The following is a 26,898-nucleotide window of genomic DNA, read 5'->3' on the forward strand; positions in this document are numbered from 1 at the left end:
TGGCCTCACAGAGTCCTGAGAGAATTTAAGCAGGTGCCGCACATCTTTGAGCTGTGGGCCTCTTGCAGATATCTAGTTTCTGAGAAGACCTGTGATCCCGAGGTCCTGGCTTCCCTGATCCCACTCGAGGGCGGTGGGATAAGCAGGTTACCTCTGAGTTAAATCTCTCTCCACACCCCGGTGAATGAGCTGGGAGGAACCCCCACCTTGCCCAGCCTCCTGGGCCCCTGGCCCTGCACAGATGACTTTGGAGGGGCAGAGCAGGTGTGTGTCGTTGTCATCAGTCGTACACCCTGACCCCACCAGCAGTTCTAGGGCACCTGATGGGGGTTCTCTTCCCTGCCGATGGGCGTAGCCCTGGAGGTTCCACAGCAAACCCTGGTTCTGCTGTCATCGTGGACCTTGGCAAGACTTCACTTCCTATAAACCGGGGCTGTCCGTGTCTACCGCAGGGCTGTTGGACACTCAGTGGGTGCCGCGTCAAGTGCCCCTGGGAGATGTACTGTTATTTCTAGCTTGGGATACCTCTTGGGACCATGCATGGAAATAAACTGACCTCTACCTTCTGCTGTGCTTTCCTCCTGCTCTCTGGGCCCTGGGGTTTGAAGAACACACGTAAGTACCTGTAAGCTCCTTGGCAAGACAGACTACGAGCAGGCAGTGGCAGGAAGGCTCGATGGCTAGGAGCAGAAGACAGGCGTGTTGCCACCAGATGTAGCTGAGATCAGCTACAGACCCGCTCTCCTGGCTGCCCTGAAGGCCAGCCTGAGATTTCTCTGGTTCTCATCGCCTATGGGGCCCAGGACTTGCCTGCCCGTCCACATTGTCTGGTGGCTACAGCTGGCACTGGGCACACCCCTGTGACTCGGGACACATACATGCTTCCAGCCAAGGCAGCAGCGCCATGTGGAATGGGGACCCTCAGGAAACCCCACTGTCTCTCCCAAACCACCTTGTTCAGATTCTCGGCTACATTTGTGGCCTGAAATGAGGAAGTTTGGATCTCCAATTGACTTTGGCCGGGTACACAGCAGCACTGATGCTAGTCTTCTGAAATAAGCAGATACAGCCTGTGGAGGTCTTCTCCCCAAGACACGTGTTTGGCAGAGAGCCCAGAGACATGGCAGTGGACACGGCACAGGGTGCCTCTGTGCCTCTCGACTAGCTGAGCCGTCCCCCACTCCCACTCGGGCTGTGATGACTGTGGCCCCAAAGGCAGGGTGGCGGCTCCTGCCATGCTCTCTACACCCCAGACAGCTTCTAAGATGACCAAGGCCCTCGCATAACTTGTGGCACAGGGAATGTAGCGCCGTTGGGCCAGAATTCGGGTACTTCCTATATCATTTTTCTTTTCCAAGAGAAATGGACTGTGTACTGGCATGTCTTTCATTTGTAAACGTTGCAAATAGTTCTGGGATGAGAGACCTCAGTCACTAGCAACAAGTATTTGGTTAATTTTTAACAAAATCTGAGAACGGTCAACACTGCTGACTCTGAGAAGCCGCCCACCAAGTGCTGTCGGGGCGACACGCCACCAGGGAGGCAGGCGGCTGCCCAGGACGCCTGCCAGGATGCCCTTCTCCGACGTGGGGACTCACACACTCTGTGTGTTAAGTCAGCGAGAACACTGCTGGTGGTAGAGCAGAGAGCCCTTCTGATGGAAAATCAACTGATAACACAGTCTTATTTCAATTTTCTCTTTATTGTTTAAGCGACTGTGTGCGTTCCACAGTCTTAGGATGGAGGCCTCAGAATCACGTGTACGTCTTCTCAACATTTCAGTTCTTGAATCGGTTTTTACTTTACGTTGTGCATTGATATGGGCTTCTCAGTTCAGAAAACAAGGCACTAGAACTATTTTATCAGCTACATTAATACAGTGAAGGTATATTTATCCTTTCATTAAATATACAGCATTTGAATACAATATGGTTTTATGCAGATCAGGTTCAAAACACCCAAGGCACACACTTTATTTTTTTTCCTTTTTTTCATTTCTGTATTTATTTGAAGGCTCATATTAAAGTTTCAGAATTGCTATAAACAGAGTTCCAGAGTAGAAGCAATGGACAGTGATTGTTGTCATTTTAAACACAGAACAATAAAGACTGAAATGCAGACACATGTTACAAGAACGGTAAAGAAAGAAAATCATGGATACAGCGTGGACTGGAAACTGAAGCGGTCGGGCCTGCTGGCGTCAGAGGGCCAGATTTGGGAATGACCCGGGTCCCCACGGAGCGCGGCTGCCCCCAGCACAGTCGCGCTGTGCTCCCCCAGGTGCCGTGGGATTTCCACCTATTCCCTGGGTACACGGACAGCTATAAGTACAGACAGACGCTCCAGTGCCCTGGCTGGTAACACGCCTCAAAGAAAGTACAAGTCAAAAAAAAGTCTTCCATCTTTTTCCTTAGGACAAACTGGTACATTTTCCCAGAAGCGGTCTAGAAGAAACCATTGGAGGTGATGGAGGTGGTTAAGTCTGGGAGAGACCACCGGACAGTGAGGCGGGAGGCCTAAGGGAGGGTGAACTAGGCCGGATAGGAGGATTCAGACTTTTCATGGATACAGAAACACAGCAGCTGCTGTTTGAGTGGAGCGTGTGCCAACATAGAGGCCACTGGCCGGGAACTAAGGACGTCAGGTATTCATCGATGAGACCAGAGATGAGGTTCAGTGTTTAAAACATATTTCTCTACAGACAAAGGGATAGCCCATGTCTTCCTGGCTCAGTTCTCAGCCAAAAGACGCAAATTCTCTTGCCCCAAGCCTCAGTGCCTACTTGCTGACCAAAATGTGGCTGGCTGCACATTAACCAGAGAGGCCGCCCGGCTCTGCAACCCCACAGCCTGGTGGGAAGATGACAAGCAGGTGGGGCGCAGGGGGCCCCCTCGGCGCCACCCCCACTTCCATCCCAAACCAAAGGAAGGCCAGGCCTCAGCTGGGCTCTTCCAGGAGAGCACGCAGACGTGCGCACTGACACGCACACGGCTCTGAAATTGTGCGTGTTTCCGTCCGTGCCGTGAGGGGAGGGAGCCCAGGCAGACGAGCTCCACGAAGGGAGGGCTCTTACTCTTTGAAGAAAGGAGGTACCTGGTCAGCCTCACGGAGGTACAGAGGTGATGACGTTCAAAGAGCCTGCGTCAGATTGCAAGTCGGCAACTCCGGGCTCACGCAGACGGCTTTCACTGTGTGCAATCAGAGCCACACCCTTAGTGCAATCGCATGTTTATTTTTCTTACAGTAATTTTGGTTGCCGTACAAGAGATCGAAGGATCAGGAGGAAGTGCACATTACAGGAGCTTGGTTTTTGTTTTGTTTTGTTTTGTTTTTTAAAATAAAGTTTAAAAGGAATAAAAGCACAAAAGTAACAGCAACACAGATAATGCGAACACAAGTTACACAAACCGTAGTGTGAAACATATTAGTTTCCAAAAAAAAAAAAAAAATTTGTTAATGGGAAAAAAAAAAATCCGTATTTGTGGCCCACACACACAAAGTCATTGCCGGATCACCTGGGTAATGCTTGCTTGTTCAGTTAACTCAGAAAAAAAAAATTCCCATTTTACTAACTGAAGTACCACAAATAACCCACTTTGTGATATGTAGAGTTCAGCAGGTCAACAGTCCCACTGCGTCAGTCTGTAGTACATGAGCTGACCTAGAATGTGGCGGAGCCCCTGGAGCGGGCGCCTCCGCGGGGGGTACAGGGCTTACAGCTGGAGAGTTTGATTTCGCATACACAATGTTACAGACACTAGGCATGGAAATGCAATTTATTTAAATTACAGTAGATAACAAAAGTTGATCTTAAAACCCAGAATAGTATTAACATGATCTTTATATGAGCAGTTTGACTCGTGTCCCACCATTGAGGGGTCATGGGATAGGGCCTGGTCCTAACGTGTCTGGGGGGCGGGGGAGCGCAGCGGGTGGCGGTCTCGGGAGGAATGATTGCTTTCTGTAGCAACACCATCGAATAGGGCTAGAGATGGGTTCATCTTGGCAACGTGTGTTACTCTGTTGGTCAGTGCAGGTTCTGCGGGGTCCTGTGACTTTTCTAGAATAAGAAGGCAAAAATAAGTGACTGCCTGGCTTTTTTTTTTTTTTTTTTTTTTTTTTGTCGTGCAGTCTGCTTGCTTCAGATAAGTTGCCCGTGGCTGGACAGCTCTCTAAGAAAGGGCGTGGCAGCCAGAGTCCAGTGAACCTGAAGCCACCAGGTGGCATCCTAGCAGCGCCTTCCCTTCCTGCGCTTGCTCTCATGCTGGGTGTCGCCCGGCACGGAGCGCGGAGGTAATGCCGAGCAGTAGACAGAGGAGGGAAAAGCCAGGGTGAGCTGTGCACTGACTGGATTTTGCTCTATCACCAAATGGAAGACAAATAATGGCCCAGCCACCACCTTTTCGTTTTCTGAACACTCGCAGGTGGCCTCAGCGGGCCACCTGTTCGTCCCTGGTGCACCCCACGACCGTGGGACCGCAGGTGCGTGGGACAGAAGCGCCTTCGTATTCAATTGATTTCATGTTGGGTCGGGGCATTCTCAGATACAGCTTGCCCTGCAGAAGGGTGTGGAACAGAGGAAGGTCCAAAACTCAGTTTCCAATTCAGGGGCATGTGGCTGGAAAAAGTTTGCGCGCGCGTGTGTGTTGTGTGTGTGGGTGATGCATGTTTGTTTTTGGAGAAACTGCTGCATTGTGAATTGTAACCACTTTTGAAGAAGTAATTGTCCTTCGATGACGAAGTTCTAGCAAAGATAGAAAATATAACACAGCTCTGCTGGTTCAGATGCATCCAAATAAGGTTGATTTAAAAAGGTCATACTTTTATAATCCCACAGAAATAGTATTATTAAATCACAAAAGTTTTTTTTTCTTTAACTTTCTAGCACTGAAGTGGCACAAAGGCTGCCGAGTAGACCAGCCACTTTTTTTTTTCTTAAAATATTGTGCTTATAAACTATCTGTACAACTATTTAAACTTGCAGTAAAGAAAGAGATTTTAAATTGCTAAATTTTATGTGTTCATTCTAGAGCTGTTCCAGACCTAATCAGACACTTGATTGTGAGCATAAAGAAAAGAAAGGAAAAAAAAATCATGTTTTTATAATTAGAGATGGGCTAGGCTAGTTCTGAAATCATAATAAAAGCCAAAACCTGCGGTTCGAGTTCCTTCCAAGTGTGGGAGAATGTGCTAGAAGCCTGGCTGGATGTCTGGTGGCCCCTGGGCAGGCGGCAACCTCCCTTGGAAGCTGGAGGTAATGTTACTGGTGAGGGGACTCCAGGGAGGAGAACAGGCACAGCCCAGAACAGCCTCGTGGGAGGGGCCTGGTGCAGCCCGGGGAAGCCTCCCTGGCTGGCCTTTGTTCATTTGTCTGCCTGCCCCCTCGCCCTGCAGCCCCCCGTGTGTTCTAAACCCTGAGTCCGGTCTAGACGCCATACCCTCCGTGTGCTCAAGAAGCCTGTTGTAGGACAAACTGGTGGGCTGTGCGGACAGTTGGAGACAAAGGGGGAGGGCCCCCAAGTACCATCTTCCCTGGCCTCAGAGAGCAGAGGGGCTGTCTCGGCAGAGATGCTCACCCGGGCCGGGCTGGGAACTGACATCGTGGCGCCCCACCAGCTCCTGGGAAGATGCGGTCTCCTTTGCCGCGGCACGCGCCCACCGTTCACCTCGTGTCCCGCCCTCGTGTGTAAAGTGGACGCTCACCTGCTCTGATCTTTGCAGAATGCAGCACACTTGCAGTTTAAAAAAACTGTCGTGAAAGGCAGAGAATCCCTTTCTCACCGTCCTGGAGACACTCTTGGCAGATGACTCACTGCTCTTCCCCTCGAGGAGACTTGGGACCCAGGCCGCTGCACACTGGCTGCTTCCCGTGGCCAGGTCTCCCCTCCTCCTTGGAATCGTGACTTTGTGCTTTGACTAACTCCATGTGACATCTGTTTGGCCACTTTGGAATTATGCTAATAGATTTGCAGAAAGAAAGAAAGCAAGCTATGCAAAGCTGGGCACGATCCCATTTAGACTCCCCACCACTGCCAAGAGCTTCATGGCCGAAGAACCACGGACGCACCTCGCAGGAGGAGATGGGGTAATGAATCCAGAGGAAAAAAAGATTCTCTACCTTTCGGGCCCAAGAAGGGGCACCGGACAGATTACTCTGGGGTGTTTTACCGCAAGCGAAGTAGAGGAAAGAAAGGAGCAAGTGAGCAGTGAGAACCCTCCCGGAGGCCACAGACTGCGGCGGGCCTGGGGTGGTGGCCGCTGCCCGGAAAGCAGAGGGAGGTCTCAGGAGGCATCTAGAGGACACTGGTGTCTGCAAGAGCGAGGGTCCCGTGCTAAGTCGACGGGGGCGTCCCCGGGGCGTGGCATCGTGAGGTCACCTGCATGCTGGGAGGCAAGCCGGGCCTCTCCCTTGTGGTGCAGAACTCCCTCCCCGTGTCCCCTGCTGCACAGAAACAGCCCGGGAAGCCCACATGGAGATTGGGGGCGTTTCAAGGCCTTCGCTCAGCCACACCTGGACACACTCGGCATTTCTTTGGGTACCAGGAGACACACCCGTGGAGTGGGGTTGGTGCTCGCAGACCATGCTTGGCTGCCCAAATATTTCAGTAGAAGCCCATCTCTACTTATAACAAGGAGTCTGTGAAGGTACAGAGCAGCCACCCTTATCTGTCCAGCAGCTGTTTCAAAGCCCTTTCAATGTTCATCCTGTGCCCGACCCGAGTCACCCCGAGATCTATTAGGTCTTCCTTCTGAAGGTTTGGTAGGTGACTGCCATCAATCTCATTGTCCATGAAGGTCTCTTTATGCTCACCCAAGTTTAGACTTTCCAGCCAATCCGCCACGTCTGGTTTAGTCCACAGGTGCACAGGCTTAGTCGTAAAAGGCTTATTTGAGATTGGCTGTTGCAGTATTGAGGGGGATGGCGACCTGCTGCGGCCCGCCGGGTTCAAGCCAAACAGGTCCCCAGATGGGGGCTGGCTTGGAAGGCTGAAGACCTCTGAGAGAGTGGGAGAAGGAGTGGCAGCAGCAGCAGAGAGGGGGGCGGGCAGGATCTCTTTGCTCAGCTCTGTTGGCGACACCACAGGGCTTGGGGCACGTCTTGTTCCTGAGGTCCTGCTCTCAAAGTCTGTAGGCCGGCTCTGCAGAGTGATGGGCTGCGAGGTCCCCGGGCGAACCGTGAAGGTCACCGTCGTGCTCCGCGTCCCTGAGACGGTGCTCATGACCTCTGGACTTCTGAAACAGCAACAACAGAGACAACAGTCACAAGCGGGGTCACGGTCCGGGTCGGCGGGATGCCAACCGCCAAGGGCGCAGGGGCGGGCTGGGACAGGGGGACACTCTAAAGGCGGTTGCGCTGGCAGTGAGCAGATGACTTGCCATGCCAGGACCAGGGCAGTGAGGAGGGAAGCAGGAGCCAGAGTTCGGAGAAGACACCACAGCACACCAAGGCCACCTACTCACCTGGCCCCACGCAAGGACCGCCACCTGGCCAGGTTGGTGGCGGGGTTGAGGGGGCCTGCGCCTGGGCCTGCGCCGTGCGAGCAGGGCGCGCCAGACCGGCACTGCTGGGGAGGCACTGCTGAGGGCTCACTCGAAGACATGAGGACGGGAGGACGGGGCCTGCATGAGGTTCTGCTCCCTGGGTGAGCTGTGGCTGGTGACGTCACCAGTACATCACCCGTAAGAGGAAAGGACTACTTTTGTCTCCATTTCGGGGTGGAGAAGGCAGAGCAGCCTTGGGGAGAGACCCTCCCTCTTAACCGCCTGTCAGGCCTTGGGCTTTTCGGCTTGAAAGGCCAAGCGCAGGGAAGGGCCCCTTGCAGCTGGCCCAGTTGCCGTGAGTGGGGAGGCCCACACCCACTTGGGGGCACTCGGGGTTTGATGAAGCTTTCCATCCACGGACCTTGCGAACGAGCAGTAATTGGCCAGAGCGCAGTCTCTACTGACCCAAAGAGCTAACCCGGCCCTGCGGCGAATTTGTCCGGTGTCGGCGGGGCCATGGGTCGCGGAATGGAGCGGGCGCGCTAACGTGTTTCCTCTCCCCGCACGAAGGCAGTGTGGGAGCTGTGAGTGTGTACGATCCTCGCTGGAAGGCAGGAATCTGAAAGGACCGCCGTTCTCCCAAGCGGCCAGGGGAGATCTTGGAGCCCCCTGTCCTTTCTGCTCCGGCAGGGCAGGTGAAGCCCAAGCGGTCAGAGTGGGGGTACACTTGTGCCTCTGAGGTTTGGCCTTGACTGGCCCCCAGGAGAAGGCTGAAGGGAGGAGACGGAGTCTTGGTGCCAGGGACGTCTCTGGTCTCTGCTCCCTCCCTGGTTCTGGCCAAGGCCCACGGCAGGCTTTCCAACCGAAATGGAACAGCCACACCTCTGGGCTCTGGTTTGCGCTCTTCTCTGCTGTCTGCGCGCTGAAAGCACGTCCGCACCACAGCCCAAGCAGCCACAGCCAGTCGGGGAGGGGGGTGGCAGGAGTCGGCGTTGTGTTTTCCTTTTGGGCTCATTCATGTGAATGTGGACAGACCACCTACCCCCTCCTACCGTGGTTCCTCCCCGATACCTGGACTTGAGGAGCGTCAGGCCTGGCTCTGGGCAGTACCAGCGAAGGCACGTTCTAGCCTGTGGGTCTCCGTGGTACGGCTCCTCTCCCTCCCAGGGGAGGGGGGTGGGGGCAGGCTGTGCTCGGGAGCACGCGAAGAGCCACACGGGTGCTGCCGTGGTGGGCGCGACAGGGGCTGTGGTGGGGGGTGTCTCTGTACACGGAGGGCCGAGCTGGGCACCAGGCCCGGTTGGCCCTTCCTCTGCCCTAGCTTTTCTTTGGCACTCTTTGTTTCCTCTGCCACTGACAGATAAGTGGGTACAAGCCCCAGCCGGCTACCTGGCTGTCCCCAAGCTTGTGACACTTCTGCACCCGATGGCAGGCCTGGCCGCTTCAAGGATGGGATACACGAGTGTGGATCGAGGGACTTGGGCGGACTCGTGCTTCGGTCCTGACACAGGCACTTCCAGGGGCAGGTGGATGCTACTGGGCCAGGGACAGCCACCCCCCGAGTGTCCTCATGCAGCTTCCTGGAGGGCCGCATGCCTCTTGTGGGATCTGGTACGAGCAGGAGACTTCTTCTGTCAGGAACCTCCGGGCTGTGGGTGCTGGTGTCTGGTGGACGGGTGATGCTGGCCGCTAAAGGCAGCCCCTCGACCACTGCCAGGGTCGGTTACTCGGAATCTAGAAGTAGGAGCCCCGGTGGTGCCAGCTGCAGGGGCGGGGAGCCAGCACCTCTGGGACCTCGGTCAGGTTCTTGAGAGAGAGGGGTGGACGCAGCAAAGGTTTAAGGAGAAACCTGCATGTTTTGCTGCTCAAGCCAGGTGGGAAGCCCCATCCACTTCCAGCTTGGGCCGAGGCGCAGGCTGGCAGGGAGTGCTATGGGACGCCCGGCGTGGTGGCCTGCGCCCTCTCTGTCCACTCCACAGCACTCGGGCACCTCTGTTTCGGGAAGACTGATTGGTTCTGCTTTGATAGAACAATTAAGTTAAGATGGCTGAAATGAAACCATGAGTAGGCACAAAGCCACTCCATCTGGAGGCATCTGAGCTGTTAATTAGGGCCTAGAAGCTCTGGGGAAGAAAGGAGTGTTTTGTAAAGCGCGTAAATTACAAGAGCACCTTTGCTCAGGTCTGGCTTTATTGTAAGAGTCCGGGTGTGCTTTTTCTGGAGGTGATACTGCATGGTGCCAGTGCCCGTGCCCTTGACTCTGGGTGGACCCCCTGGGGCAGCACAGTTGGGGAGGGGCCCCCCAAGCCCAGGCCATACTGAACAGTGGGCACCTTTGAGTCAGAACACGGCTGTCAGCACCGTCCTCCCCCTGGAAACACCCCAACCATCCCCAGGTAGCTGGGATGGTTTGTTTGTTTATTTATTTAGAAAGGAAAGTCTTGCAGGTAGCTGTGTTTGTTGCTGGAAAAAAGAGAAGGCTCTCCAGACACACTGGTGGGCAGTGGAGGGGACAGCAGCACACACCAGAGACCAAGGCGTTTTTGCGAGTGGCACTTACTTCTGTTCAGCATGACCCTCTTCTGTGAACGCCCATCACGAGAGCACATGAAAATAACAGAATGGAATGGCTTGAGACAACACTGCAAAATTAATTAAAATTTAAAAAGAAGCCTTTTTCGATGGATGAAATGAAAGCGGGGCTACAGACATCAGCTGAGAACCTACGAGGCTGGTCCCTTTGTGGCCGAGGATGCAGGCACAGGGCAGTCCGCCTCGCTGGCCAGAACAGAAGATGAATACGGGCGTCCCACTCATGTTTAGAATGGGAAATTCCCGACGCCGCCTTCCCTGGCTTGGGATAATGTGAGCGTAAAGAAGAAAATTACCCAGGGAGAGCCTGGTGCGAGCGTGAGGACCCCAGTCCTCAGAGGACAAGCTCGTCGCTGAGACCTTGCTGAGGGTTCCCGAGTCGTCCTTTGTCTTCTGCAGCCTGGCAAGTCTAAGTCAGCATTCCTGGTGGGGGAAGGGGCCCCGCAGGTCCCTGTGCTCTGCTTCAGGTCTATACCTGAACGCCTGGCAGCTAATCATGGGGCAGGGTGGGGAGGGGACACCCCGGATCTGGCCACGCCCTTGGGGCTGGTGGGAAGTCGCCATGGAAAAGGATCACCAGAGAGCCTAAGAAGCAGAGCAAAGGCCCTCGTGGGCTGGCCCAGCCTGCCTGCCTTCTCGGCAGCTCGCTTTCCTGGGTTCCTCACACTGGCATTATCCACCGGGTCCTCCTGGCTCCAGAGATCGGGACGTTGCTAAGCAGCCACTGGGTCCCCGGGTGGAACGTGCAGGAATCTGTCGCCCTGATTTAGACACAGACACACGCACGCGCACACACACGGTCTTGGATCAGCACTCGCTGTGCTGCCTTTTCAGTCTAATCCATATGGAAACAGAATTCAAGCAAGAATTGAGCTGACTGACTCTCAGAGACGCTCGTTATTTCATTAGCCAGAAGCAGTTAACTGGGGTGGGGGCAGGCAGATTCCAGTGGCTTTTTCAGTGTGTTTACAGATCCCATCTGGCTCTCGGACGGCCACTGAATGCGGGCCAGCGGCTGCTGGGTGACGCCGGCTGGATGTGTCTGTTGTTCTGCTCCCGCGCTGGGCAGCAGCTCTGAACACGTCTGGCACGAGACTGCCCCAGCATGCCCAGTCCCACTTCTGTGGTTTAGTTACCAGGGGTTTCTTGTGTGGACATGGTCCTTACTGCTCAAGTGCTCTTATGAAGTGGCACTGGACAGGGGAGGTCGGAGGGCAACCGAGCCATTCCCACGCCGGCCTGAGGCCTGAGCACTGCCACCACTGTGTCTCCCTGGCTCCTCTCCTGGGCGGTGTCGGTGTCTCTGCTGCCCAGTCCTCACGGCTGCCACGGGCCCTGAGCACCGCCGGGGGCCTCAGCCCACAGATGTGTGCGGCATCAGTGTTGCCTTAGTGGGGGGTGGGGACCGTTTAGCTTGTGGCCCGATTGGCACCTTAAGGGACTGGGAGTGTGGTGGGTGTCTTGGGTCCATCAGGAGCCCTGGTCCTCCTGTCAGAACGTCCACATCCAAGCCGGTCAGGAAGGCACCCTGTTTTCAGGGAGCTGCACCCTGACGTGCTCCCGCTGACCAATCTTAAAATCCAGACAGGGAAGTGAGAACCTAAGAGCCACACTTGCGATTGGCCATGGGGCGAGCACTAGGAAAGGCTGTGGCTGGACTGGAATGACCCTCCCCCAGCACTGTCTACAAGGCAACACACCGAGAGCCCATTTCACGATGTCCTGTGCATAGCACTCGCCTAGTTATCTACACTTCCATTCACAGACGTTCCCGTATCGGTTGGGGGCCGTGAAATGGTAAAAACCCCGTGACGGTGTTGAGGTTAAGGGAATGTGCTTCCGCAGCTTCTATTACTGAGTTAGCTTTGAAGTCCGTGCTTTGGGACCAGCTGGGCGGAGATAATTTTTTAACAACCCAAATTGATTGATTTTAAAGCCAAGAGGCTCTCATGATAATTCTGCAGAGCTGGGGAGGCGCTGGAGGCACCAGCCAGGCGAGGGCGGATGCAGGGTCTGGCTCTGTGAGGCCGAGGAGGATGGCTTTCCTCCCCCGAGCCCATCTGGGCCCCCAGGAGGTGGAGGCCAGGCCGGGAAGAGCCGGAGGGGCCTTGGGATCTGGCAGATCCTGTACCCTCTGGAGAGAAGCTGAAGGGGGTGCCCCACAAGCTTACGTCCACTGCTCTCTCCCCCCGGCACACACAGGATGAAAACAAGACCGACTCTGTGTGGCCACGGAAGCGCTGGACGCAGAGCAGCGCATCTGTCTTGCTCTGGAAACGATGTCTGGGTTGTCTGGGCTGCCAGTCAAGATGCGGACGTCGGGCAGATGGAGTTGCCGTTCGGGTTCCTGAGGCCTGTGGCCTTTGAATCTGCCCCTTGGTCTACGGAGCGCAGGACCCCCAGCCTTGCCCACGGACCCCGCCCAGCCGGCGAAGGGCACCTGTGCCACCCTGAGAGCTGCTGTGCTGGGTGGCTGCCGGTAACTGTGACACGGTCTGGTCACACAAGCCTGGGGTGGCCACCTTCTCGCAGGATGCACACAATCCTGCTCTCCTGCCTCCAAGACCTGCCAGGCCTCCCTTGGCAGGGCAAGCACCTTCTGGCCTCCAGGCTTTGTGCCCCTGTCCCTGTCCCTGGGATGCCCCACTCCTGGCTGTCCACACACCTGGCTCCTTTCTGTATTTCCAGTCATTCCAAGGTCACTTTCTTTTTTTTTTAAGATTTTATTTATTTACTTGATCAAGGTCACTTTCTTAAGGACAGACTGTCACCTTCTTCCTGCCCATGTTCACTTGGACTTGGGAATCAGCCCCGTTCCTTCGTCGCACTGGTGTGCTTGGATTTCTCCTGTTTCTTACTTCCTGTCCGTCTTCCCCCTTGAGAGTGCAGCTGCCCATGGAGGAGAGGCCTAGAATGTCTTCCGGAGCAGGGACGAGCCCCGAGGCTCAGCACGGCCCCTGGCATGGGAGAGGCGCTGCCGACTTCGTGTCCAGCTTCCGGGGCCCAGGCCTCTGTGGGAGTGTGGCCCTCCCGCTACTCTCTACCCTCAGGGACGGCCCTGGGTCCCTACAAAACAGCAACTTGGGGACTCCTGGCCGGGGATTCAGGAGGCCCTGGGCTGGGCCAGGCTTCCAGGCTCAGGAACGGAGTGTCAGGAACGGCCTCCCAGCTCTGCCCCCCGCCCCCCCGCTCCCCCGGACGTGGGCGGGGCTGCACTGGGCCCCATGACTTCAGGCATAACACCAAGTGCTCCAGAATGGGGAAGGAAGCCGCTGATGCCGAGCCCTCCACCATCACCACGAAATCCTCGGGGGACGCAGATCGCCAAAGGGCTTTGAAGAGGAGAAAGCGCGCGCGGGATGGACATCCTCGCGGCCGTGGGTAGCACGTTCGCCGGTGCCTGTCCTAAGGGGAGCGCGGCTGGCCACCCTCCTGACTCAGAGCTTCCCGGGAAGGGCTGGGGCTCGCAGACGCCCTCAAACCACTGCTGTCTTTGCTTCTCTTCCAAGACGAGGTCACTTCCTGGAAAGATCGGGCTGGGCAGCGGAAGGACCGCTTTCCCCAGAGCTGCCAGGGCGCTCCCCGCTCAGTGGGGCATCTCCAAGGGGCCGAGGAGGGGTCTCCAGCCTTGGAGCTCAGAAGACTTCTCTCGATCACGCTCTCGCCAGCCCAGCCGTAGGCAGGGCGTCTCCAGATCCCGTGTCCTCTCTGGTCCTGGGGAGGAGCTGTGTGGCTCAGGTCGAGCCTCACTCCCTCAGGTGGGCAAGGGTCCTGTCCCACCCTGGGTTCTACAGAGAAGTGAAGCGTCTTGGCTCAGTAGCTAGAGGCAGCCAAGGGGGCTGGTAACCCCGAAGCGGTGAGCCCCAAAACTCGAGCTCTCAGGCAAGCAGAACAGTTCCTGTGGGGAGAAGGTTTGTGCACGTGCCCGCTTCTCACTCTCCCTGGGGAACCTGCTTCTCAGGAGGCCGCCCCGCGTGTCGGTCCGCGCCCTCGCCGCCGGGGCCACTCCCAGCCTGAGGTCCTAGATGTGACCACAAGTAGCAGGGAGCCACCCGGGCAGGTGGCTTCCAAATGGGCAAACACCCAGGTCTGTCAACCAAGGCTTGCCCCCGGCCCAGCAGCTGTCACCCACCTCACTCTTGTCAGCAGCTTCACAGCCACACCTCACGGCTGCTTAGGGCTTTGCCCAGTGAGGCTGTGCAATAGTTAAGCCACAATAGCTGGTGGAAGGCCCCGTGTAGTTCTTGAAGGCGATGACCTTCCTCTTTGTCCTTGGGGTTCAAGGCCATCAGATGCCCAGGCCAGCTCAGTGCCACCCTTGGCTGAGAGCTGAGAATAAGATGCCAGCCCTGGTGCTCAGCAATGCCAGGGGCTGCCTCGCGACTGCCTGGCCTGCCGTCAGCCACCGGGTCACCAAAGAGAAGGGCTCTGGCAAGCAGGTGGGCTCAGGTGGCCTGCAAAGGCCTGGGGATGGCCTGCCATCGGGGATCTCAGCCCTGCAGACAGCTCGGGCAGCCACCCCTTCCTTCCAGGCTGATCCCTGGCTCCCACAACAGCTCACGAGTGGAACCCTGAGATGCTCCCTGGGTGGAGGTTGGGTCTCTGCCTTCAGGTGGGCGGCCCTGGCCACGCACTCTGCTTCTCTGACCTTCAGTCTGCTTGTGTGCCCGGGAGATCACGGCAGGCCCTGCGTCAGCAGTGCCTGTGCTGCGCGACGCCCAGCGTTTGGGGAGGCTTGGATCGATGTCGGCTGATGTTCTCGTCGTAAGGGAACTGGGTTATAAATAACAGAGCAGACCGGAGGTAGCTGTGCTTGGCATCGGAGCATCGCTTGGAGGTGGTCCTGCAGCTGTTCTCGAGAAATCCAACAGGATTCTGCCAGGTGACGTGTGCTCTGAGGCCCCTCCCGCTGAGGGAAACGCAGGTGGGGAAGCCCTCGGGACACGTGCGGCTCGACACCGGCTCTGTCTCCTGCCCCTGGGGGCTCACACGGTTGGGAAGGGAGTGGAGGTGGCGAGAAATCCAGAAGCCCCTGGATCGGGGTGGGAGAGCTCGGGGCAGGGGGGCTTAGGCCCTGAGCAGCCCTTGGGTCACCCCGTCAGACTCTTCCGAGCTCAGACACTGGCCACGAGGGGAAGCGCCAGGCCAGGCCCTCAGCCTGAGTCCTGGCTCGGTCTCCCCCCGTGTGTGGGGCCCGGCTGCCCTGCGCCCCACTTCCCACTTCTGGAGAATGGGTACAGTCAGTACCCGCTCCCCTGCACTCGCGGGCCAGCGTTCTGAAGAACGGGAAGCCCTAAAGAGAGCTCATTCTTGTGCCTCACGTGATGTAGCAGCAAAGCACTGTATTCTCACGCACAGGGAAAGGGCAACACTGGCCAGTTCTAAGACTTTCCTTTCAAACTTCCAAGCATGTGGTATTTGTAGGTACGTGTGTGCAGATGTCTGCCAGAAACGGGGACTTTCTGCGGACTGCCTCTTCCGCCGGCGGGGTTACTCGGCGTCACAGTTCGTGGTAGAGTGTCCATTAAAAGACGGAGTGTTGCCCCGCTTCTCTCTACCAAGGCTGGCCCATCAGTATTTCTCCGAGCGTAACGTGAACCATTTGAGTCATTTATTTACATCCACGCTGAAGGAGCAACCGCAGGGGGTGCCGCTGGTTAATGGGGTGAGACATTTGAGGCAAACGCCTGTCCGGCGGGAGCATGAAGAGAGACTCGGTGGTCACAGCAACGAGACCTGGAGCGGACAGAGGCGCGGGGCAGGGCACGGAGCGCGTCCCGGGAGGAACGCCCAGCACGGGGAGCCTCTGGGCGAGCGAACGGCTCTGGTGAGAATCACCCCCGAGCTCTAGGCAGAGCGTGAGGGGCCTGCCGTAGGGCACGGCCTGCCTCCTCAGAGCCTTCTGGCTCCGTTTAGACGTGACCCCTCACCCCCCAACCCCCACCTGTGGCAGCAGCACCTTGAACGCTGCGTGAACCATGAATGGTCGCCCTGGGGAGACGGGGACGCCCTCTTCCGTGACGCCTGCTTGAGGGCTGGGCTGGTGGGGCGGGGGGGCGTTCTCCTCTGAGCCCACTTGTGAAGCCGCCACCTGGCACCTTCCCCAGCTCTCCAACCCGTCTGATGGGAGGAAGCGAGAAGGATCCACGCACACTTAACCACACGCGCAGGCCGCCGCCCCACTCGCTCTCCTTTGGCAAGGCTGTTCCCTGCCGCCAGCTGGCGGAGCTCGGTTTGAGCGTCTGCAAGCCTCCAGAATGACCTCGCAGGGGGTCCTCCTCTGGTCCCAACCACAGGGACCAGAGCTCCTCTTGGGGAGCCGTGGTGGGACTGGCCCTGTGTGGCTGCATTTTAATACAGGTCCTGACTCGGGGAGTGCGGCGTCCTGCCGGGATGGCCGAGGTGTGTGCTCTGCCGTGCTGGACTCCGGGCGGGTGGGGTGGACGGTGCGTAACAGGTGCGGCCAGCACAAGGCCTGATGGATTCCCTGCTTCATGTCCACTCTGGCTGCTCCCCGAGGGCCTTTCCTGGTCGGCCCTGCCTGGACGAGACAGGGAAGCCGGCACGGGGCAGTCTGCGTCTAAGCCAATTGTGGGACTTACCTTGGAGCAAGGCTGGCAGGCTTGGTTCCTGTGGGCGAATCCAGTCCTTCCCCCGGCTTTGCCGATTTCTCTCGGTTCATTTGCTGCAGGATTGAGTTCAGTTCACTGATCACGTTTGCCTTTGGGCCTGAGCGAATCGGGCTTCTGACCTCGGACACGTCCCCCCACAACTTGGAGGTCCTTGGTGGCGTGACCTTTGTCGCCCCAGGCTGGGCGCTGCCTGGCGGCGGCGGGGGTGCCGGGGGAGGGATGACGAAGCTATCCACGTCCTCCTCCACTAGCGCGTCCTGATAAAGTGCGTTGCTTTTGGGAATTATGGGCTTTACTTTTGGCTTCGGGGGTACTGGCGGCTTGTCCGCCGGAAATGCTTGCCCGTCCGCGTAGACTGTGCAGGTGTCCACGCTCTCCCCGCCTTCGGAGGACAGGGTGGACATGCTGGACACCGTGGAGACGGTGCTGGTTGTCTCGAGATGGTGGTCACTGCTGCTCCGGCTGTCCACCTCCTCAATCCCAGAGTCCGCGACCACGTCAAAGTTCTCGGGGGGCGGCAGGAAGGAGGCGGGCAGGCAGTTGGAAAGGCCAGCCGGCTTCTTACTGTCTGCACAGTTGGCTGGTTGGCTGGGGTTCAACGAAGGGGACGGGGAGGCGTCCTGTTTCTTCTGCTTGACCAGGTCCGTGAGAGCAGGGACAGAAGCGATGCGGTCATCGGGGATATCAAAACTATTTGCGAATTCCAGGGGGGGAGGCAATGGCTCTGTAAAAATGAAATCCTCGTCCAGATCCACGGATGCCAGAGGGGGAGGAGGGATGCGGAATGGCAAAATCACCGCCTCTTCCACAGAGCCCGCTGCCACAATGGTCCTGCCAGGCACGGCGGCGGCGGGCTCGGGGCTGGCGGAGATCTGTAAAGCACCTTCGGTTTCGGGAGCGCCTTCTGGCCCCTCGGGCAGCGAGTGGTCTGGCGTGGCCTCCACGTCGGCTTTCTCGTCCTCTTCCCGCAGCAGGTGGTCGGTGGTGGCCGCGTCCACAGTGTGGACCATCAGCAGGCCAGCCGACCTCTGCTGGGACGTGTCCACGATGTTGATGAGCGCGTGCTTCTTGTCCTCGCCCTTGCGGTCCTTGCCCAGCTCCGCCTCGTACTTGTTCTCGGTCTCCTGCCGCCTCAGGGGTCCCCGTGTGTTCTGCCTGGTGACCGGAGGGAAGCCTGCTTCCACGCTGGGCCGCATTTTGGTATCGATGTAGAGAGGTTTGTGGAGGTCGGCCTTGGGGGCCTCCCCCTTGGGACCCTGTTGAGACTCCTTCATGGCTCGGTCCCTTGCAGACAGCGCCAGGGCCAGCGGGGAGCTGGGGTCCAGCAGCCGGCCCGTGAGCGGGTGGACGTAATTCTCGGGGCTGGCTGCGCTGCTGCTCTTGGGGGGCACTGCGGGGCTGCCCTCGGGACCCTTGGCTTTGGATGTGGAATTCAGCGGCCTGCCGGCCTCCCCCTGAGCTGCAGCCTCGCCACCACCCACAAAGTGGTTCTCGGGCTCCCTGGGCGGTGCCACCGGCGTGGGCAATGACAGTGGCTCGGCACCATCCTCCTCGCCGAAGCCGACCTCTTCGGGGAAGTTGGAGGGGTGTGCCCGGGCAGCGGGTGGCCCCAGCCCAACGTCCTCGTCCCCCAGGTCTGTGGAGAGGAAGGCCGGGGAGTTCCTCCTGGCTTCCAGCCGCTTCTCCCGGTCGCGGACGGCCCCAGCGATGGCGGCAGCGAAGGGGCTGCTGACGGTCAGGCTGTCGTCAGGCCGCAGCTGGCCCGGCGGCTCGGGCGCCTGTGGGTCGATCTCCGTGCTGCTGCCCTGGCTGCTCTTCCCGCTGCTGCTGGTGGACGGCTCCTTCACGATGATGGTCGGGATGGGGATGGAGCACGTCTTCTCGGGGCTGTCCTCCACATTGGACTGCTTCACCAGCATGCCCTTCCGCCGAGCGGGCTTGGCGGGGACGTACACGGCTTTGCTCGCGATCCTTCCCACCTCCGAGTACGGGTTTTCTGGCATCTGGCCTCTTTTGGCGCGGAAGTTGGCCTGGGCGGCGGCGCTGCGGCTGTAGAGGTCGTCGGAGTCCAAGGAGTAGCGGTCCAGCTCCCGCCGGTAGTACAGCCCCTTGTCCCTCATCACCGTGGCCACTGTGTCCGAGCGAGCCGCGGGGGACACCTTGGCAGCGGGGTTCTGATTGAATGCTGGCTTGATGGTCCCGTAGACTCTTGGGGTTGGGGACTTGGGGCAGTTGTAGGTGGTGGGGGATGGGGGTGGGGGGGATGGGGGCACAGACTGCGGTGGGGGCGGGATGTCCTCGGAGGTGTCTGGCATGGACAGGCTTCTGGTGAACTTCAGCATCGGAGGGGCCAGAAACTGCCGCTCTTCCTCCGTTATTCCTGCAGGGAGAAGGCAGGCTCAGTTTGCAGCCGTGACCGGGACTCCCCACCAAGCTCCTAGGTTTGTGCTACGCATACGTCTGCACACCACAACGAACCACGGTGCACACGTGTTCACGGAGCACAGCACAAGCCACACGTCAAGAGCTTACGTGGCCCAGCCGAGCCCCCCAAGGAAAAGACAGGAAACCGGGAAAGAAAAGAAAACAAGAGAAAGGTGCTGGGAGGCGTTGAGTGCGTGCTGTTGAGGTGTTCTGTGTGCGGCGCCCAGAGCAGCCGCGGGGAGGGATGCGCGTGGCGGGGCAGGTGCCCAGGGCCACAAGCTGCGTGCCAGCACGTGGGTGCACGTGAACACGCGGGGGCTGGGCTGGGGCGGGACGCATCTGTCCCATTGGGCTTGGCCAGGCCCGTGTGACGTGGATGGTGCTGCTGCTGAGGGGCCCAAAAGCTGGCCCTGACCAAGTGACAGGAGCCCGCTTGTCACCTGGGGCCTTGAGGGCATTGGGGGGTCCCTCAGGAGGACAGCTGTGAGGCAGAGAAGGCCCTTCTGGCTCTTTGACACACCTGTGAGGGGAGGGGGTCCGGAGTCCTCTCTAACTCAAGACCCCAGCCCCAGCCAGGAGCCGCTTCTGGAGCAAACCCTGGGCCACTGGCCTCAGGAGCCCCTCTGGGTCATCCTAAGACCCTCTGCGCTGGGCTGAGGGGCCAGGAACTTTCCACTGTCACCGCTAACCCGGGTCAGCATTCGGCAGACGTGGCAGCAAGCCAGGGTGCCCCCAGGACCTGACGTAGTGGAGCAGCACCTGTTGGGTACGAGTGTGCCGGGGGGCCTGGTGTGGTGCCGGCGGGCATCTGGCCTCATTGGGTCTGGCTTCTCTGTGCGGGTCAACTGGGCAGGGCTTACAGACTCTCTCCCACGGTCTGAGACAGTGAAACATCAACAGAACGCACTCGCGGAGACGGGAAGGTACACACACACACACAGATGGGAGGGACTCGGGTCTCACGCTGGCGGCATGCAGGTGCTCAAAGAGGTAACAGAATGAATTACTTCAAATAAAAAAAAATCTTCTAGGACAAACTACAATAATTTATTCCAATGAAATTTTCCATTCGATAAGGGTATTCCCAATTTAACGTACTCCTGTGGGAGGGTGTTTTGGTATCGGACAGACGGATTGCTAAAAGGCCTTCTTGACCATTTGCTACACATGGGTTGCCTGACAGTGATGTTCCCAAGGAGTAATAATTTAAGAATACGCCTTATAGAGTAAGTGTAGGGGTTGCATTCAGATCACAGATTCCAAACTGTAAGGTTCACTGACCTGATAGAAAGATTCTGCTGTCTGACAGGAGGAAATCAATTGTTATTAACCAGGTACAGAGCCAGGGACATAACACGGCGTCTGTGCTACTCGGCGGTGGCCCTGTGCACCTGGGAGGGCGAGTTTTAGGAGCCAGATGCCACCACGGTCACTACTGGATCACTGCCTGTGAGCCACCGCACACTGGGGACAAAGGAGCCAGGTCCCCAAACAACAGCGCAGGGGTACTCCCAGAAACCACCCCATGGCGTCCCCAAGGGCTGGCCTGGGATGGCCGTGTCCACTGGTGTCCAGCAGTAGCAGCTCCTTTGAGAATTTACGTGGTAAAGACAGTGCTGGACTGTCTCACAAAGGGGCTGCCTGGCAGGGTCACAGTCACCTCGCCTGGAAGCATCAGTAGGTGTCACTGAGACATTAATAAGAAGGTAGGTGGCTTTCTATGACACAGGTACACTGGTTTATCCAAGTTCTAGAACCTGGCCCCCCCACCCCCTGAAGTGTCCCATCGAGCTCGCCCCGAGAAACATGGCGGTTTCGTTCCAGACAACGCAGGGAACGTGAGGATTGCACTGAGCAGGGCCCCCTCCACCTGCCGCTCTGATCCTGGTGGGATGAGGGAGGGGGCTTCCCAGACCCCCCCAGCCTGCCCCCTGCCTCCCTCCTGACATGGGCCCCTTCACCCTGCTGGTGTTAGCACAGATCGTGCATTTGCAAGGCTGGACTTTGTTCCAGCAGGTAGAAGGGTTCCAGTCTGCTGGGGCGTTCGGAGGGCCCTGGTGAGTGGCCCTGGGGGTGGCCTGGGGGTCGGCTCTGCCCTGGGGTCTCCGAGGGCTTCTCTGAGAGCCAAGGGGAACCTCTGTGAGTGTAGGCTGCGCTTCTTACCTATTGATTTCTGCCTTCGCATCGTACCTCGGGGGAGGCCCAGAAACGGGCCTTTCGGGCTCCCGGGAACCGTGGGCGTCATTACAGCAATCCCCTGTCGTTCGTACACGGACTGCAAACCAGAGAACCCGGAGTGAGGGGGGCCCCTCCCAGTTCCGCCCATAGCAGCCGGGCCCAGAGGGTGTCATAGCAGCCCCGGGCGGTGGGCAGCTGCCGTCTGGCTTCGTGTGCCGCTCCCAGCAGCAGGCTGCGTCCAGCGGAGGCTGATGGGACGCACCAGCTTCAGGGACCCCAGAGAGGCTCTCCCCGAACACTGCCCACAGGCTCCTGCTAAGTGCCAGCGTGCTCGGTGGAGCCGTGGTCTGGCCAACCAGCCCGAGAGAAGGGGCCCGGGCCGATGCTGCGTAGAGCAGAATGCACACAGTGGCGGCCAGCGCAGGAGCTCGGTCTTCCTCCACAGCACGGGAGGGGCGGCCAGGGGCTGGTGTGACTGAGCCAGCTGCTGGGCTGCCCCGGCGCTCCCGGGCCGCACGGGCACAGAGGCTGCAGCAGCTGGGCCGGCGCAGCGGGCAGCTAGGGCTTACCTCCTTCACTTGGGAGCAGGTGCCTGAGCAGCTCCCAGCCCACCTGCCCCTTACCCGTCTGTACGGGGCTGCCGGCTGCCCCCTCCAGCCCACCGCATCGGAGGGCGACTCGGAGCCTGGGGGTAACGGCTGTGGGCTCTTGCAGATCTTGTGCTCAGGGCCCCAGAAGATCTTCCTACCCACCGCGTTCCCCCCCGCCCACCCCGGGGGCATCTGCCTGGCTTTCTGGAGCCCAAGACCGGGCTGGAGAGCATTGAGGCCGGGGTAGGGGGGTAGGGGGGTGGCACTTGAGACACAGCCGAGGCTGCAAACAAGGTAGGCAGCAAGGATGGGGGCACATCCTGGGGGATGGCTCGTCCTGCATGGGGAGGTTGCCTGGAACTCCTGGGAGTGCCCCCGTGGGGTTCTGGAGATGATGGGTGCCGGGGTGAGCATGTCCGCTGTCCTCACTAGCAGTTGCTGCTGTTTGAGTGTGCACCGTGCAAGGCTGTCCTATCCGGTGAGTGGTGTTTGCGGGTGACGGTCTAAGACGAGACTAGGGGAAAGCGAGTGACTCACTGTGAGGTGGGTTCTGAGAAGGCACTAAGGGGCTGTGACTGGGACACTCGGACCTGCCACGAGGCACGGAGGCTGAGTACAGGTGGCCGAGTCCGGGAGACACCGAGGAGCGCCCTGTCCACACAGCCCAGAGCGCATGAGCTCCCCCTGCCAGGACGCCCCCCCCCACCCCCCGCCGCCATCCCCCGGGGCATGGCCACTCACGTTCATGTCCGAGACGGACGGGAAGCACCGGCTGGTGGGCCGCTGCTTGATGGTGGCCACCCTGGACTCCATGGCCACGTTATCAGCAGCGCGGGATGGCTTGGAGGCCGGGACTATCTCCTCGGGTTTATCTGCAATAGAAATGGTGGTGGGAACAGCAGTCAGTGGGGGGCCCCTGAAACAACCAGGCCTGCCTCTGGCAAGGTGCCCTGCACACGTGCGCAGCCGTTTCCCTGCTCCGGCCTTGACCATGCAAGCAGGTGCACGGCGCCCCGGCGTGGGGCACGCACGCGTCGGTCTGCCTCATGCACGCACACCGTCACCCCAGGGAGGTGCACACAGACTGGACGCAGCCGCAGTCCCTGGGGCCCCACACTCCCTGAAAGTCACATCTTCACTGGAGCTGCCTGGATTCGTGCCGATGGGACTTACTCTTGACCGTGTGAACTAAACCAGTGTCAGGAATCTTGTTAAGAGCTCGGAGGCAAGGCTGCTTCGTAGCAAGATGCAGTTGCTGGGGTGTAAGCCCTACGGCCCAGGGCTGGAGGCCGTGGGTGCAGCCAGGTAGGCCGCGTAGCCAGGCGGGCCACACTGGCGGGCTTGGGGGGCTGGCTCTGGGGGTGGCTCAGGGGTTGCTCAGGGGACCGGCTCCAGAGGCCGAGCCCTTGCTGCTTGGGCAAGACCCGATTTCCCAATAGTACCACATGCTCATTTCTTTGTGAAAAAGAAAGTAAAGCATTAGGTATAAGTGATTTTTACAAATTAAAAGCTTAAGAAAGCTATAAACTAAAAAATTTTTAACTTTTTTGGTTAAACTTGTAAGCTTCAGATTTGAACACATTCCAGAATTGCCCTGACGCCCAGTTTTATCTGGAGGCTGCCTGAGACGTGCAGAGCAAGTGTCTTCAGTGGCGCCCGCCCCAGCCACCCTTCCAGGAGGATTGTGGCCACGTTAGCACGAAGCCAGTGTGAGGGGCGCCTGGTGGGAATAGCCTGTTTTGAACCTGGTTAGGCACAGCACTCTCCTTGCTCTCCCAAGGCTAGCAAGGCCACAGCCTGAGGCCCCCTAGCCTCCTCAACCTTTTTGGCGGCCTCGTGATGCCCCACAAAGTGCATACCATCGCAAAGACCCAGGCCCCTGGGGCCTTGCCCCCCGCCTTGAGCTGTGAGGTCAGCACTTGAGTGTTGGAGCAGACGGGATCTCTGGGCGTCCAGTCATTCCCATTGGGTGGGACAGCTACTCGTAATGGGGACTTCCCAAAGGAGCTAGTCCCCTGGAAAACTTCCCCAGAACCCCAACATTTTCAGAGCCCCAGACCAGGGAGTGGGTATGTAGGGTGGGGGTACCTGGGCAGGCAGCCACCAGGGCCAGCCCAGCCACCCAGAGCACACACGGGTGAGACTCCGACATCTGCGGGTAGCTGCTCACAAGGCTCCTGACTCCAGAGCTGTGTCCTGGGTTAGCACCTTGTGTCCCTGGGGTCAAACCCTGCCTGCTGTTCTCGGTGCCTGCAGGCTGTTCACATTTTTAAGAGGCTGTGAAAAGGAGGGGCAGGAGAATGTGCCAGAGAGTCTGGGGCCTGCAAAGCATGAAACTCTGTCTGGAAGACGCCTGTGCCTGGCCAGGACCCTGCCCCAGGTCACCTGCCATTGAGCCACGAGCCCAGGGTTCAGGCAGAGGGGCCTCAGGGAGGCCTCCCCCATGACACACACAGACTCACACCTGCGTCTCCCGTGTGAAGACCCGCTCCTTCCCTTTGTCCTGCCCTGTGGTCTGGGCAGGCCTGCCGAGGGCATTTCCTGCTCCTCGTGGGTGCTGGGGGAGCTGGTAAGCCTTGGTCCTTTAGGGAGTTGGTCAGAGACACCCACACGTCTGGGTCATTCTGTCCCCAGCCCACCTTCCTCCTCATGGCTCCTGGAGCTGTCCTGTCCTCCTCAGCAGTGCTCAGGGCCACTCGTCCCTGCCCCCCACAGCTGCTGCCCCTTCTCCTTTCTCTCCTGCCCTCCTCCCTCTGCTGTGCTGTGCACACCCCACAATCTTGGAAAGCTGCTTCCTTCCGGAAGCTGTCCGCACTCTGGTCTGGGGCAGGACTCCTTCTGCGGCTGGGCTCTAACTCGCTTCTGCGGCCTGTCAGCCGGGCTGCGCGCCCTTGACTACGGCTCGGGCCGCTCACGGTCGGTGGTCTGGTGGTGCTTGGTTAGCCTCCTTGATCCTCGTGGCCTGTGCCTGGAAGCCGGCCCTCGTGATGGCTGTCGGTTTGCTTCCGTTCAGGTGCAGGGATTCGGGTGTCCTCGGAGCTGCGAGCCTGTCTGTGGGTCTGGCCTTCACTGTAGCCCACACAGCTCACTGAGGCTCCCTCTTGGACCTCTGGAACCTGGAGCCCCACAGTCCTCCTGTGGGCGACCCCGCAGGTGGGGCACTGGCGGTGCATCTGGCCACATCGAGCAGGGAGCCTGGGGCAGGACGCTGTCCTGGGATGCAGAGCTAACCGGCAGAACCTTGGCGAGCCTCCTGTTTCTAGCTCTTGCTTTGGTTTGAACTCCCTTGCCCCCACATGCTGCGGGTCCCCTGTGCGGTATTGGGGTGCCACCTGGGATCTTCACATGCCCCAAATATGCAGGTGGCAGACTGATCGTGAAGCTTCCGGGCACATGGCAGTCACCCTAAAAAATAAGCCTTGGATGCTGGGCACGTCAAGGTGAGGCCAGGCCCATGTTAAGAATCGTCCCTGGTGGAAATTCTGAATGCCTCACTTCTAACCCTAATGAGAACCTGGAACAATCCGGACCTGAGGTGCTGAAGGTCATGCAGGTAAAAGCCAGCGACCAGGTGGTGGGGGCTGGAGCTCTAGCTGGGGTCACCCAGCCTCTGTGCCCCAACCTTCGGCCAGGGGTGCCGAGCCCTGGTGGGCAGTGGACACGGAGGACCGCCATCATGGTCTGCCTGGTCGAGCTGCTGGCGGTCAGGGCCCTGCGCGCCACACTCAGCCGCGACGAGGGCCGCCTTGAGCAGACGGCCTCGTCTGTGTGGCGGGCCGGGTCCTCCTCCCTCCGCCCAGGTGTCCTCTGGAGCCGGCACAGCAGAGCACGTGGGCTTGTCAGGGCAGGGCTGGGAGTCTGCTGCTTCGGCGAGAGTCACTTAGCGTGGCTTGTGACTCGCGCAGACATGCTTCCCCGGGGGGCCTGGGTCCCCTCCTGGCTCCGGTCTCCGAGGGAGCTGCCCGCCTGGCTCAGGACCGGACTTGGGACCACTCGGCCCTGCGTCTCTGCAGGCTTCTCTACCAGGCCACGAGCCAGGGCTGTGAGGCTCTCAGGATTACTGTGTTTCAGTGACAAAAGCTGGGGTTTGGGTCTCTATTCAGGGGCTCCGGATGAAAAGGATTAGTGAGTCCAGCCCCCTGCAGTCCTAAAATGAGATACTCTGTGGCTGAAAACAGTCCTGCAGACACATCTGAAAACTGGCTGGGGGATCGCTGATGAGGTGCTGTACTATAACCTTCTAAGCACGTTTGTGGTCTGCTTAGAGGACGGGGAGATGCTCACCGTCCATCAAGGGCAAGCTGCCCGGCGAGGGGACGAGCGTGCTCTGGGGGGAGGGGCGGGTTTGGCAGCACAGTGACGAGGGCGCCGTGGGAACCAGAGCAGGGAGGGCCAGAGCGTCAGGGGTCCCTGCCACCCCGCCCTGGAGCACACCCTTGAGCGCAGGCGGGCTTCACCACGAGTCACCCCGTGGGCCCTGAGCCCTCCCACTGCAGAAGCCCACGCCCCACGAGCTAGACCTCGGGATGAGACCCTGGGCAGGAGCTCGTCTGCAAGAGGAAACACAGACCCCACCAGCCCGAGGCTGACAGCAGCCGCGGCCAGCCGGACCCCCTCGGGCTCAGTTTCCTCAGGAGGCATAGAGGCGTGGGGAGGGCCGCTCTGACCCCAATTGGGCTGTTCCTGGCCCGAGGGCCCCCAGGCATCTCTTGCCTTCCATGGGATGGGTCTGTGGGTGCAGCCAGAGGTGCCGGTAGGTTGGGAGGCCACGGTGAGGCCGGTCCCACCATCCAGCCTGGCTCTCACCCGGAGCCGCTTGGGGCTGGGGACTCTCCTGGTGGCCTGTTCGCCCTTGTTCCCACAATCATGCTGTCTGGGGATTCGGGCAGGTCCTGGAAACACTGGAGGACAGAAGCAAGGGGTTCTTGAGACGAGGAGCTGGAAACTCACAGCAGGCGTCAGCCTGGAGGGGCTGGGGGCTTCTCACAGCGGCGACAGTT

At 59.0% G+C, this 26,898-nt stretch overlaps 1 protein-coding gene across 2 annotated transcripts in view; it reads right to left on the minus strand.

The window, feature by feature from the left end:
- Positions 1-1,683: 1,683 nt before the first annotated feature.
- The window catches only part of SHANK2 (SH3 and multiple ankyrin repeat domains 2), a 459,921-nt gene continuing 434,706 nt past the window's right edge, over positions 1,684-26,898 (minus strand). For both annotated transcript variants that reach the window (XM_032360192.1, XM_032360193.1), the window contains 5 exons: positions 22,640-22,770; positions 21,294-21,405; positions 20,412-20,432; positions 16,677-19,086; positions 1,684-7,233 (listed from right to left, as the gene is read on the minus strand). In XM_032360192.1, coding sequence (XP_032216083.1) covers positions 6,663-7,233; positions 16,677-19,086; positions 20,412-20,432; positions 21,294-21,405; positions 22,640-22,770 — 3,245 coding nt within the window. In that variant the 3' untranslated portion in view covers positions 1,684-6,662. The remainder of the gene's footprint in view (positions 7,234-16,676; positions 19,087-20,411; positions 20,433-21,293; positions 21,406-22,639; positions 22,771-26,898) is intronic.

The sequence above is a fragment of the Mustela erminea genome, chromosome 9 (genome assembly GCF_009829155.1).
Source record: "Mustela erminea isolate mMusErm1 chromosome 9, mMusErm1.Pri, whole genome shotgun sequence".
NCBI lineage: Eukaryota > Metazoa > Chordata > Mammalia > Carnivora > Mustelidae > Mustela > Mustela erminea.